This window comes from Anolis carolinensis, chromosome 3 (genome assembly GCF_035594765.1).
Source record: "Anolis carolinensis isolate JA03-04 chromosome 3, rAnoCar3.1.pri, whole genome shotgun sequence".
NCBI lineage: Eukaryota > Metazoa > Chordata > Lepidosauria > Squamata > Dactyloidae > Anolis > Anolis carolinensis.
The window spans coordinates 251,402,885-251,418,366 of NC_085843.1; the positions used below are offsets into that span (position 1 = coordinate 251,402,885).

The window sequence follows — 15,482 nt, forward strand, 5'->3', positions numbered from 1 at the left end:
GATTTGTTTTCTCCAGGATGGGACCCAATGCAGATAGTTGTCAATTGAATTGAATTTTAAAAAATCCCTCTGTATACCTACAAAGATGCTAAGAATGATCAGCAGAGGCAACAGGCCTTCACCAATGTATAAGGGAACAATCTCTACTGATTGTAATAAACTTTACTTCTTGGTAAACATACATAGGCTTCTTTCCAGCAACAGGGGCCGGTTGTGGACAAAACAATGGTCTTGGTGTTTTTCTATATGGCAGAAAGTATGCTTTCCTATCACGAAGTTGAATAAGAGAGAAAAGCACTACCTTAATTCTTTCCCTTTGATGTCAATGGGATTTGAAAATGCTTAAAATCAGTTGCTTGAATGAAGCTGGCTGTCATGACAGTCATAAATATTCATATCTAGCTACAATAACAGATCACTGATTATATTTATATGTATGTAAGTCACTTGGATTTTTTTCTCACTGCTTTCTTCTTTTATGTAGAAAATCTGGGTTTAACTGCTTTAGAATAATCATAAAGACCAATTTACACAGGAATCCTACCAGCTGGAATGAGAAGATGTGAGTCAGAGCCTCTGGAAAAATCCAATGGGCCCTTGAGTAAAATTTGGGTAAATCTGTAGGAAGGAGAGGAAGGTTGCTCTAGGACTGATGTGTCGCTTTTCAGCTAAATTGTTTAAGCACATGTTCCTCCTATTGATATCAGTGGGAGGGAAATGAAGCATACCTACTCAATTTCCACTTATTCCCTTACACTGGAAGCTTAGAACAGTTGTGCATCCTTTGAGGACATGCCCATAATGTTCTCTATCCTACCTCCTTTTTGCCTCTGTTTGGTGGATTGAGTTGGTTTGATTTTTCTCTTGACTTTCTCAAAAAATGGGACTGAAGGTAATTCACAACAAACCAGTGCTATCAACCCTGGAACTCTGACATGAGTGAGATAAGTGCTTCAAAAACTTTCACAGATCTTGGGTTTGAGGACACTGATGGTCAGATCTTCTCCCTCGAGTGTAGACTTCCCTGATACTCTTGTGCTAGGAAAAGCAAATCCAAAAAAGCATATGGCCCCAGGACACTATTTAGAACATCACAGAATCAAAACCTTCCTGGGTTTGGTAGTATTAAATATACAAATAGGGCATTGTCTACTAGGTTGGGCATGGGTAAACTAAGGCTCGGGGGCCAGATCTGGCCCCCTGGGTCCTTGCCTCAGGCCCTTCTCATTTTCCTTGTCTTCTTGCCATAAGGATAGTGGCCCGCCACATCCTTATGCCAAAAAGATGACGGAGGGAGGCATGCAGCAGCTGAGAACCCTCTGGAATGCTCTCAGACACTGTCTTGTCTTGCCCTCCTCCTGGCACAATGAGAAGAGGAAAGCCCAAGGATCAGGGGATGAGGAACAGGGACGTTGTTGCGTGTCTTGTTTTTCTCTCAGCAAAAGGATGAGGTGAGCAGCCCCGTCCTTTTGCATGGTGAACAACCTGAGGATGACTGCTGCCCTGCCCTTCCCTGGCCCTCCCCATCCAGCATGTGCCCACCCACCCCCCTCCTGGTCTGGCTTCCTGGCCGGGCCCACAACGCAGCCCCAAAACAAAAAAGTTTGCCCATGCCTCTATTAGGCCCTGTAAGCATTTTTGGCACTGTATGATAACATTATACAAAAAGTAAGTCATAAAACCATATAACATGAGGAATAAAATAAATTACATGTAGGTTTGTCCTTAAGTAGAATTTGTATGTAAGTTGGGACAGGTACATTTTTGAAATGTGACTAGTCAAAACATTTTTTAAAAGAAGTTTTGGATAAAACAGGAAAGCGTTAACACGCCTGTAACGTCTGTGTTCCTGACTGTGCCCCTAATCAGAAAAGTTCACCCCATCTTCTGTCCCAATTGGATTTTGAAAATTTTGAGTTGCCATGGAAACAAGGATTGGTGATAAAGCTTCAATGGAGACATCCCATGATAACTCTTTCAGGAGTGAATTTCCTTTCCTAGGGGTAGATTTCCTCTCACTTCCTGTTGTCTCACCCCCGTTCTTAACTAAGATTCAGATGTAAGTCCCATGATTGTAACTCAAGGACTGATTGTAATAGCATTGTGTGTCACTATCCACTTACAGCACCTTGCAGAAGACCAAAAGTTACCCATGTCTATATAGGTTTGTAATTAGAACTCTTCTGAAAGTTAAAAAAAAAAATCACCCACACCCAGTTACAAGAACAAAACAGAACAAGTCACATCTATGAACAAACTATACATGAGCTTCTGTAATTCAAAATGACTTCAGATAAAAAATGAAGTTTCCAAAAGGTGATTGAACACGTAACCAAAACAATTGTTGATGTATACAGTCCAGACAGACCAGATGGCAATAAGAGTACTTCTTTTCATTATGCTTAGGTTCAGCCTTAACTTACAGATCAATTTCTGACAGAGAATAACTGATCTTACCAAAGTGCATATTTACTGGTAGTCTTTTCAAGTCTTTTTATCTCTTTGAAATTTCCATTCTGGGCACTGCTCAAATGTATTACAATCAAATCTTTGTGTAACATCAAAAACAGTGGCTCAGCATGTTTTCCCATTACTTGCTCATGATCTCTTTTGTAAGATCAGCCCAAACATATCACTGAAGGGCATTCCAGCCCAAAATAGATAAAGCAGCCCCACCATCAAGTTCTCTTTGAATCCTGGTCTCCCAGAAGTCTAGTCAAACATAAAACTACGATAGGCCTTTGGAAAATAACTTTTTAAAATGAAGCTATTACAGCCACATATACAAGACACCAGTAATTAGTTACTGTAATGGTTACAATTTTAAAAATTAACTCACTACTTTTCACTTTTTCAAATATAGTAGTCTCGCTTATCCAACATAAATGGGCCAGCAGAATGTTGGATAAGCGAAAATATTGGATAATAAGGAGGGATTAAGGAAAAGACTATTAAACATCAAATTACATTATGATTTTACAAATGAAGCACCAAAGCATCATGTTTAAAACAAATTGACAGAAAAAGCTGTTCAATACACGGTAACGTTATGTAGTAATTACTGTAGCCATTAATTTAGCACCAAAATATCACAATGTATTGAAAATATTGACTTCAAAAACATTGACTACTAAAAGGCAGACTGTGTTGCATAATACAGAATGTTGGGTAAGTGAAGGTTGGATAAGCAAGACTCTACAGTATAACTAAAATCTTTACTTGTTAATTGTTCTCTGAAAGCATTAAAAGGACATGAGTGGCTTGCAATAAAGGCCATCTCCCTGTAACTGTACAAGTAATTAAAACATTTACAGTTGCACCAGAAAGGGGCTGAATTTATCGTTCATTGAGTTACAAACATAAAATACCTAGTTACGTTTTAATCATAGCAAAAAGAATTAATTGCAGGTAACTTCCTATTTTTAACTTTCTGTTTTCATATGGGTTTTCTGGTTTTATAAAGAAACATAAATGACTGATAATAATTCAGGGCAATTAAACATTATATTGAAAATCATGTAATATCTCTTTGGTTACATAAATAATAAGGTAAAGGTAAAGGTTTCCCCCAACGTTAAGTCCAGTCATGTCTGACTCTGGGGGTTGGTGCTCATTTCCATTTCTAAGCCGAAGAGCCGGCGTTGTCTGTAGACACCTCCAAGGTCATGTGGCCAGCATAAATAATACACACTTATATATAGAGTAAAGGTTTTCCCCTGATGATAAGTCTAGTTGTGTCTGACTCTGGGGATTGGAGCTCATCTCCATTTCTAAGCCAAAGATCCAGCGTTGTCCATAGACACCTCCAGTCATGTGGTCGGCATGATTGCATGGAGCACCATTATCTTCCCACAGGAGTGGTACCTATTGATCTACTCACATTGGCATGTTTTCAAACTGCTAGGTTGGCAGGAGCTGGGGCTAACAGCAGGAGCTCACCCGCTCCCCGGATTCAAACCGCCTACCTTTCAGTCAACAAGTTCAGCAGCTCAGCGGTTTAATCCACTGCACCATTGAGGGCTTCCACACACACCATGGTTATTAATTATTTCTCATTGAAACTTCTCTATAAAAGATTCTTTAAAGAGGTTTTGATGAGAAATCATTAATCACATATAGGTGGGTCTTATTTATGCCAGAGCTGCATTACATAGGATGCTGAACTTATTTTAGGAATAGGGTGCAGCATCTTAAATGGCTCTTTTAAAGTTCAAACTAAAACACAGCAGATTCACTGCCCCATTGATATGGAAACCACTACTTGAAACTGCAAAAGTGTCTCCGCTTTTGTGCCATTGGCAAGCAAAATGCCAGAGCTAGTCAACACTGGCATGACTTTCAGTCATTTGTGGCATCATGATGAATGCTTATGAAATATTCTTCTGCCACTTTGTTCCTGAATAACCATGTGCCATGCTGAAAAATGTCTTCATTATCTCTTTATAAAGCGATGAAGCTGTTAGTTGAAGAGGCCTTCAAAAGTGTTGACATTACCAGCTGCGAAATTTTAGATTCAAATCATAGTCATTTTTAAATTGGGGAGGGAGGGGGAAAAAAGAGTACTGAGTGGGACTTGAGGGTGGAATTACTGACAGCATGAGCCAGAATGGACTGTGGGAAGAGTTAGAGTCAGTTGAGAGAATTAGTTTTAAGTGAAAGTTGACAGAGACAGCTGGTAAAGATGTGAAAATCTGTTAATTTTACTCTTCTGGGTTTCTTAGAATACCACAGGCATTCTTCTCCTATCAGGGCTATTCTAGACCATGTAGGATTTTAGGTAAATGTCAGGGCTTTTTGTTTCAGGATACTACGCCTTGTCATGGTTATTTCTTCCCCTGGATCTAATCATGTTCTAAACATGGGTCCTGTTTTGTTGCTGCTTGTAATGGAGTTTAGCACTTCCCCAGTCAATGTGTTTCTTTTCAGTTATTTATTTATTATTTATTTACAGCATTTATATTTCGCCCTTCTCACCCTGAAGGGGACTCAGGGTGGATCACATTACACATATAGGCAAACATTCAATGCCTTTTAACATAGAACAAAGACAGACAAACATAGGCTCCGAGCGGGCCTTGAACTCATGACCTCCTGGTCAGAGTGATTCATTGCAATGATTCATTGCAGCTGCTCTCCAGCCTGCGCCACAGCCCGAGCCCAAGAAAAAGTTGTTGTTTTTCTTCCACACGGTGCATATTTTCCTTATATACTCATGTATGCGTCTAGAATTTAAGTCAAAACCCAGCCCAAAAAACCTAGGTTGACTTATCCATGGGTCAATATGAGTATTGTACCTTAACTCTTATTTTAAAGAAAGGAACCATCCTTTATTCTAAGTAGAGAAGCAAAAGATAGGAGCTGAGTACATCCTGGGAGAACCTAAAAGAAGCACTGATCTTCCCTAATCTCTATGCTGTCACACCATTTCTGACCTTTTTCAATGCTTGGGTGTGAAAATGGTAGTGGCCAGGGACTGCTGGCTACCTGTGGTGGCATTGGTGCTTTCTCATCTCTGTGGAATGACCCTCAATTTATCCATACTCATACCAAAATCTATAATTTTGGCTCTCAACGTATACATTAAAGGTAAAGGTTTCCCCTGACGTTAAGTCCAGTCATGTCTGACTCTGCGGGTTGGTGCTCATCTCCATTTCTATGTCGAAGAGTCAGCGTTGTCCGTAGACACCTCCAAGGTCATGTGACTAGCATGACTGCATGGAGCACCGTTACCTTCCCGCTGGAGCGGTACCTATTGATCTACTCACATTGGCATGTTTTCAAACTGCTAGGTTGGCAGAAGCTGGAGCTAATAGCAGGCGCTCACTCCGCTTTCGGTCCTTTCAGTCTGCGACCTTTCGGTCTGCAAGTTCAGCAGCTCAGTGCTTTAACACACTTCACCACCGGGGCTCTTTAATGCATACATTAGGTTAACTTATACATGAGTATACAGTAAGTTAGGTCAGGTTTTCCTAAATTTCTTGCCATTCACTTAATACTTGGAACACCTCTAGTTGATTCCTCCCCAAGAGTCCATGCTCCCTGCCTTGCACATTTTGGGGGTGGGGTGGATTCTGTAGTGTTAAACTACTATGCTGTAACTGGGGGGGGGGGGGGAAGAATAGAAAAGAAGTGTTGACTCTGGTAACTAGAAATGTAAAGGAAGAATGAATGCTCGTGGAAAAACTCCTTGGCAAAGGTCATATCCCATTCTAAACATCATCAAAGGTCATACAACCATTCCAAATAACATCAAAATTGTGCAAAGGAACAGTGGGAGGAACCAAGACAAGATACAGAAGTGTGACATTTATACCAACTTGTATCAGAATCTCCTTGGACAGAAAAAACAACAACAATGATCAGCAATGGATCTGAAAAATGGATCCTTGGAACAAAAAGGATAACAATAACAAAAAAAAAATCTTATCTGCCTCTTCCCAAGGTTCGAGGCAGGGTACAACAGACATTAAAATACAATGTATAACTAAAATACACAAAACCATGTCAAAATAGAGATTTAAAGACATAAACATTAGACTAAAATACTAACCATTAACAGTAAAATAATTATACATACTTTTATAATGTCAGTTTAAAATGCATACTTTAAGATCAACTGGTAGTCTTGCTGGAAGAGATAGGTCTTTGATGCTTTATAAAATTTAGATAGCATGTTAGCTATAACATCTTCTCCCCTTCCTCAAACAAAAAACACTACAGGCATCACTCTCCCAAATCCTACGGGAAATCTGGATGGGCTCTTAGTTCCAAATCAGGGTGCAATTTTTTTCCTTGTGTGGAAGTTAGTATTTTTCCACATTTTAATACATTTCTCAACATTTCTCCCCCCAATTTTTATTTTTTCCTTTTTTTAAAAAAGAGAAGGATGTATAAAAAGAATGCAGATAAAAGCAATGTTACATGGAAATGGAGTGTGGGTAAATTTGAGCACCAATGGAAATTAAATGTAAGCAAGGTATTGTAAAAATTAAATAATAAAAATATTGTAAAAAAAAAAAAGAATTGAACATATTCATGACAAAGAAAGGCAAGTGTACCATGAACACACACAAGAAAAATTACATTGTTTTCATAATTTGAAAGGGAAAAAACTACACAATAGCGTTAATTTGTGTTTAATGGTGTGTACATACATGTGCATGTGCAGAAGGACATATGTATTTGCTATTTCATATGTATCTGTGTATGTATGCATTTAGGAATAATGAAGGGGAGAAAGAGTACAGCACTAGAAGAACAGAAATTGAGAAAATTTTGAATAATATTGTGAAAGTACAGTATATAATTATGAGCATGTGGATATTAAGTGTGATAATTTTCCCAGATGACCTACTCCATATGGGTTTGTGCTCTTGGCATGTATATAACATTTTCCTTGTTGGCTAAATTACACAGTACTAATGATTCTTTCTCTCCTGTATATAGGTTGCCAACTAATTCCTTTTTATTGCCTGTGAAACACATATTCAGATAAGAATGGTCCATGTGTAGTTTTAGTTGCAATTATGTGCATTAATATTTCATGATTTTTTTTCAGTGTTTATTGTTTTCAGAATTTTGCCTTCCTAGTATTTTTATTTGCTTTTTAATATTCTGGAAAGGTTTCATCCAGGACTTGAAATGATATTAAAGTAGGTTCTTTTACACAGATTATGTTATAAAATATTTACAGTTCATGTGGGGGGTGAGGTGGGGTGGAAGGCGTTCATAATACATTTTTTTCTTCTACTGTATTTAAATAGTTTTATGTATTACCAAAACACATATAAGAGTCCTGCACAATAATAGAGGAGTCCTCCTGCAGACATTTATTTTCCATATTATGCACAAGGGTGAAGTTGGATGACCTTTATGCCTCTAATTGAATTTTGTTTTCTATATATGATATAAAATGGCAACATACACGAGATGAGTAAATGCCAGGCTCTACCATACTGCATTTCGAGCCGTGATATCTTCCTTTTCTTCAATGTATAGCACAGTGCAAAATGGAAAGCACACATAATGACTGGATTATTGGTGGGGTGCAGGGAGAATAAACGGTGAAGGACCTTTCCACTGAATGAGAAAAGTGCAGAATTGGAAAGGACCTGAAGGTCACTTTAATACAAGCTTCTTACCCTAAAGCCTACTCTCCATGTCAAAAAGGCTAGTAGCTTAATCTACACTGTCCTTTATGTCATTATAAACAGCATGGATCTGAAGCATATAATGCCTCTGGCACCTATCAAAGTTTACCCAGATGGCTCTAATTTCCAGTCCTTGAAATTCAGACAGGGAAGAGTTTTAACCTACACAGGACCTGCAATGGGTCTACACACAATTGCACACAATCCAAAAAACCTGCATGATGTTACCTAAATGCAAGATGTCAGCCATCCCTATGTATTTCTAAAGCCTGTTTTCCCCCACCAACTCTGATGTGCCCTATTACACACACCTATGGGACTAATCAGAGCTGGTGGAGAGAAATAAGCTTTGATATACATGGGGATTGGTGCATGTCTCTAATTGAGGTAAGTGGCAAAAGAGTGTTTAAATAACAAGACCACTGACATGTTCAGGATAAGTGGGCTTGAAATCTCCACATTAACTGGGGGGACGCAAGTGGAATAATCTACTTTGTGTGGCATTTCATGGAGTTCCATCATTTAAGAAGATGGAGAATTTACTCACCCCTATCACATAGGATCACATCCTCCCCTGTCTTAACCATTTCAAGGATACCAGTACATTTAAAAAAACAGGCATCTTTTTTGAGACACCACTTTCAATGGGGTCATTCCCCTGAAGCCCCTACACTTAAAGAGATAGGCACACTTTAAAACAAAGGGACCCATACCATCAAGGTACATTAGCAGACCACTCACATGAATGCCCACACTAAAAAGTCACAAAGTAATCAGACAAATCCACCACTACCTATCACAAGGAAAAATACCCGTTTTAAGCATTTCTTTGCACAGAAAATTAAATTGAGTCTATTCGTCTTTGAAATTCTCCCGTTTCTACACTCTGTGGAGACAGAGTTCCAGGAGCAACTACCAGAAGCAGCTCTGCATCATTTCATGGGCTGTGTGGGTGTCCGTCTTTCAAGTGTGTAGAAATGGGTAAAAACTGAGAAAAAACTCCATATGATGAGGTACCATCTAATCCATGTGCCTTATTTTCAAATGTGTGTTATTGGGGACAGTCCCAAATCCCTTTCCACCTGGGACAACAACAAGAAGATTACATGCTCCATCCTGTGTTCAGAAACTCACTGGACTGCCATTTGAAACTCACTTTAGCACTAACTGTAGGACCGTTTCTCCACCACATTGAAGGACAGGAGACTAATTTAGCAGATGCACGCCAGGCTATTTGGCACACACAGCTCTGTCCTCTAAGCCAAAATAAAGTTGGAGAAGGACTCACAAGAGACAGCTGCTGTCCCCTTCGATAACTTTTCACTTGAGGAGATTGTTTCACTCTGTTTAATAATAGGGCTGGCCTGCACTTGATCCGTCAACAACATCTCACAAATAATTGTTCCTCTGGCATTTTTATGTTCAAAATGCTTTCTAAGCTTCACCTCATTCTTCCTCTGAGGCTATCTGTAAGTTCTTGCCATGAACTTGATGTGTGCTTTGTTGCTCAACTCACCTGTCTATATACAATAAGGTATATTTAAACACTTACCTACGCAATCAACCTGAGTTCTGTGAATTAGTTCTGAGTCAGTATGGCAGGACAGATGGTAAGTAGACATCCCTTAGGAAACATCTGAAACAATTAAAAAAACACAGACAGGAGACTTCATAACAACCAAGTTCCATTAATTCCCACATCAAATGAATAATTTCAGACACATGCTGTGAGGTTACATGGGTCTCGCTCCAGAGCAATTTCAAACAGATTAGTAAAACAGGGTAATCCAGACAACCAGACAAAAGATGTGACACTACTGACTTTGACAAGATATTTCAGTCTGGATATGTAAAAAGGATTCTTTCAATCCTCAAATGCTATGTTTAATATTAGAAAATATTCTGATTTTTTAAAGCATAGGCAGAAATTACCTACAAAAAGGAAAAGCTTGTAAATGCATACTTTGCAGTCAAATATGGGTCGTCTTCTTAATGAAATGGAGCTCTCACACAGAAATTTATCAGTATCTTCAGACATACCGATTGGGTATCTTCAGACATACCGACTGGGAGGTCTCAATGTGGGAACATATGGATGGACTAGTAGCAAAACCTTTTCAATGATGCCACATTGTCCTAACAAGGCAGCATTGTTTCTAGAAACTGTGGGTATCACTCAACTTTTAATGAAATTATGTGCAGTTATCTTAGAAGTGTTTTACAGAAAGCTTGCTTTCAACTGTACTGTGGTGTTATGGGAAAACAATTCTTTTAAAATATATAAGAATAATATGCAGATTTAAACTAAACATTATTTTAATTAATTGTCTCATCAATGTATATTTTTGCTTCCTCCACAGTGTCAGGCAAACCAAGGCCTCACAGTGATGAATATACAAAGAAAGTTCCTCCTCCTAAGCCAAAACGGAATCCAAACACACAGTTGAGTGCATCTTTCGATGAGACGTACATAAAAAAACATGGCTCCTTAAAGACAACGCTGAGTAGAGATGGCTCCTTATCACAGGTCAGCAGTCCTGCTCCTGATACGGAGGAAGACGAACCAGTTTATATTGAAATGGTTGGAAATATACTTAGAGACTTCAAAAAAGATGAGGAGGATCAAAGTGAAGCAGTTTATGAGGAAATGAAGTATCCCATCTTTGATGAGGGTGGCCAAGATTCAAAGTGTCCATGTGAGTATGACCATCACAGCTGTTCCTCTCAGTGTGCTACTCCCACAGTGCCTGACCTTGATTTCACCAAGTCCTCTCTGCCATCCACTCCCAAGGGTGTGCTTTGTGACATACCCCCACCATTTCCAAATTTGCTTTCTCACAGACCTCCACTCCTAGTGTTCCCGCCTGCACCAGTGCAGTGCTCCCCAAATTCTGATGAATCTCCTTTAACACCACTGGAAGTGACTAAGCTTCCTGTATTAGAAAACGTGTCTTATATCAAACAGCAAGCTGGACCTTCTCCATCTTCACTGCCACCTCACACGCCAAGTCATCAAAAACTGGAGAAAGACCAGACAGCATCTCATGGAACTAGTACTCCAGGGCACTCCTCTTCACCTCCTCATCCTTCTACCTTATACAGAACACAGTCTCCACACGGCTATCCAAAAAGCCACTCTGCCTCTCCCTCTCCTGTGAGTATGGGTCGGTCACTTACCCCCTTAAGTCTCAAAAGACCTCCTCCTTATGATTCTGTACATTCAGGAAGTCTCTCAAGAAGTTCTCCATCAGTGCCTCATTCAACAGCCAGAAACCTATTGCAAGAAGGAGGGAAAATGGTAAACGTCACTGTCAATACCTACGGGTCATCTTCGCAGAGTAGTTCACGATCCAGAACACCAACCAGTCCTCTCGAGGAATTAACCAGCCTTTTTACCTCAGGCCGAAGTTTACTGAGGAAATCCTCCAGTGGGAGAAGATCTAAAGAGCCTGCAGAGAGTAAGTGTTTCTAGTAATGTTTTGGTTTTTTTTGTTTTTGTTTTTAATGCTGAAATTGAAATGTTATGAAAATTTATGCAGATAGCTAGATCACTCCTTGCCCCGAATAAAACATAAGGTAGTCCTAAAATGGAAACATAACCATTAAGATTTGCATTTTGCATATTTCATTTTGCAGATTTGTTTATGAAATAGAATTGTACCTGGGCACCTTTAGAATTAAAATCTTTCAAATAATCTGAATATTTAAAGAAACCAACATTAGTGGCAAATTAAATGATGTTAATGCTTGGGACCTTGCTGAATTATAACAGTGTTGAATAAATTCCAGGACTGTTGTGGTGAATCCTGTTTGTTAGTCCCAACCAGAGGAGATCCACTGACTCAATTGCTGAATAATAATTCAATACATAAATAAATCCCATTAATTCAATGGCTATTTTCTAATCAGGGCTAACATTATGGTTTAAGCTATTTATTTCTTTAACACTTATTTTCCAAAAGCTATCTCATGTTTCATAATGTTGGATTATATATATTTGTTACATGTACACATATGGAATTAAGGAAGAATTGTAGACCTGTTACACCAAGCCAGTGCTCACATTAATGCATCAATCATGATCAACATCTATGTGGAAACCCAAGCCTGACCACGAAAATAAATCCAACATTTGATCAATAACAAGAGAGTGTTTTTGATGTGAGAAATGTGAAAACAAAATGTATTTATAACAACTGTTTGCAGTAAATGATAAAGAATACGCTAACACTCCCTAAACTCCTCTGCAAGGTAAATTATCTCCATAGTTTACAAAGGAAGAACCGCCTTTTCTAAAAAAAAAAACCCTAAAAAAACCTATAGGAGCAGTGGTTTATCTTTAAAATAGGCCTTTCCTTGTTTGGCATTAAGGATCATTTTTTAAAAAAGCAGAATATACATAATTCTGGGAGAGAGGATTGCATTTCTGGAAGATCTATAAGCAGAAATGTGTCCCTTGATGAGGTTATATAATCCAGTCTTCAAGATGCAAGCATCTTTATGCCAAGGATATATGTTCCTCAGTATCTTGCCTTCTCTGAATTTAAAATAATCTAACACCATTCACTTGTAACATTTACCTGAACAACATTTTCAACAATGGAAGGAATTGATTATTTAAGCTTCTGGCTATAATCCAAGAGCAATAAATGCTCCCCCCTCCCTATGTTTCCTTTGGTTAAAACGTTTCCATTTGATCTTTAGAAACCCTGTGCCTTGAAATTACTGTTAATTAACAAGCATCTTTGCTGACTTCCTTCCTCCTTACCTGAGCTACTATTCTGTACCTCTTAATCCTTTCAGGAAAGATAAAGATAGAATTGCACCTGGGCACCTTTAATAGCATTTGTTGTTGACTTCATAAACACTAAGTCAAAATGTAAAGATCACTAAAACGGGAGAGGTGAGTAAGTCAGCAGTTCAGTAGGTGAAATGTTGCACCATGAGTCAGGAAGACTGAAGCAGCTAGATATAAATCATTTCCATGTATATTTTCATGTATTCCCCTCGGAGTTTGAAAATAATGCATTGTAAGAAATAATACTATCTGTAAGGCATTACTTTTGAGGTAAGAATAATATATCTTTAAAAAATAACACTATGACTCATAATGCCATTTTTGTTACTTCTAAAATGTTTTTCCCCAGGGATCATTTGAACGTTTTCTTAGTCATCTTGTATTTGTAGATGTTCAAAAAATAATGTAAAATATTTTAACATATGAAAATTATTAAAAGTAACAAATAGTAACACCTTAATAATACATGACTCTAACATTTTAAAATAATCAATAGTAGATTGATATTCTGAGCTCTGAATTTCTTAACACTTCTGACTATATATATTTTAGTAGTAATAAGAAAATAGCTATTTCATGACAATAAAAAACAGTTCCAGTAAGAGTAGTGGATTAATATTTCAGCATTTATGTTGTAGGATATTTCAGAGGAGGGAACTCCTCCTCTGAAACCTTTGAGTATTCCTCACCTAAGAAAACTCTATGATATCAATTGGGTTGTCATAAATTGACAAGTGACTTGAACACATGTCCACATACCTAGATATGAACACATCTCTAGGGACCTCATTTCATGGTGGCGGGGGGGGGGGGGGGAGCCGGCAGGGCCAACCATCTTCTATTGTTGCATTGTGTGGATTTCCAGGTATGGAGAATTGCTGTCTCCCCATCATACGTACCATTTCAACAGCAACCACCACTCCATTTACTACCATAAAACAATAAAATGGAGACATCAGGCAGGTATCATCACACGTTAAAGTGTCCACCTTTCTCCACTTCCAAGCAAATTCAGAGGTCTGGAGTCAGATAGAGATTGACTGCAAATACACCCATTTATAGACTCTTTAAAACTTCCACTGGACGTAGTCTTGTGTCATTTGATGGCTTCTGTGGGACTCCCTTTTTAAAGAAACAGAAGGAAGCCTGCATGTGATGAGGTCCTAGAACATAGGTAGGGAAAGTGAGCTGCATGAGGCCCTGGATCCTACTTTTACAGTGGGATAATAAAAGCAGGTATCCAGCTGATGAGCTGGGACAGGGTATGGAAACTAGGCTGATCTCAATGCAATTGTCCAACCCAATCTAAAAAGAACTATTGTTGGACTTTTGGTCTCCTGCCTGCACATTCATACAACCTTACTAAAATCCTGACAAGACTTCCATGGAAATAGCACTTCATCTGGGTAGTGTGCCCTTGGCCAATTAATATGCTAAATTATGTAACTGCAAAGGGCAGGGTCTATGTGTGTATGTGTGTATTATAGGAATGCAAGATATGTAATTTTTCTTATCCTGTATGAGAAAGAGTTCCTGACATATCAAGCAAGAAAATAGCCAATTGTTGCAAGGTGTATCACAGTGTTGAGTTTTGCCCCCAAAACAATTTTCTAAGCAAAAGGGGAAGAAAAGGGGGGAAAAGAGAGCTATTTGTACAAATGAAGTTTTTACAAACATAAAGATGCTAATAATCAGTTTTAAAAGGTGAAACAGTAGGAATCCTTTCAACTTACATGGAACAATGAAATACATTTCTAATGTAAATGGCTTTCCAAACTCATGTAAAATGACCTTCCAAAATGCCATCTACTTTCTCAGGCAGAGGTCTTTTCCAAATATCAAGATCTAAATGCAGGATTCTGGAGTGAAAACATCATTATTCACTCAGTTGTCATCACTGAGCTATCCTCCCTTCCTGGTTGCTTTGCTCTGGTTCTGAAACATTTAATGCACAGTATCTTGTCAAGGACATTATTTAAAGAAAGTACAAAGGCTGGACATTTTTATTTTAAAAATAATTGTGTTGCCATGCTGAGAAGATACAAGACCTATTATTTTAACTGCAGTTGCTTGCTAATTCAGCCTTGGGGTTCTTTGGCCTCCTAGATAGGTTATGAAAGAATAGAATAGTTTTCGTGGTAGGGAATAAGAATTAGCAGGCACAAAGCTTTTAGACTGATTTTAGTCCTTCCTGCTTCTGTATTATGTTGTCTCTCCTTTGCCTTCAGCATGTCAGAAATGCTTTCAATTCAGTTCCTTGGGAAAATAAATCAAGTGCAGGCAGGAATTCTATTCTAAACCTTTAGTAGTTTAGTGAAGTAAGTGAGCATGATACACTTTCCCCTCCAGGTCCTATAAAATCACTTTATGGGTGAGTTTAAGGTATCTGGAAGCTTGTATAGCTGAGATGCTTTTTATTTGAGAAAGGTTTATTTTCTAGTTCCAGGGTTTATGTAAGTGAGCAGCAATAAATTATGCCTTTGGGGAAGAACAATACCGTGGAGAAAACCTTGGGCCAAACATACCTGATCGCT

General features: G+C 38.5%; 1 protein-coding gene across 5 annotated transcripts in view; it reads left to right on the plus strand.

The window, feature by feature from the left end:
• Nucleotides 1-15,482, plus strand: part of nyap2 (neuronal tyrosine-phosphorylated phosphoinositide-3-kinase adaptor 2) — a 196,664-nt gene that overhangs the window by 97,647 nt on the left and 83,535 nt on the right. For all 5 annotated transcript variants that reach the window (XM_062976592.1, XM_008106258.3, XM_008106257.3 and 2 more), the window contains exon 4: nucleotides 10,511-11,608. In XM_062976592.1, the coding sequence (XP_062832662.1) occupies nucleotides 10,511-11,608 (1,098 nt within the window). The remainder of the gene's footprint in view (nucleotides 1-10,510; nucleotides 11,609-15,482) is intronic.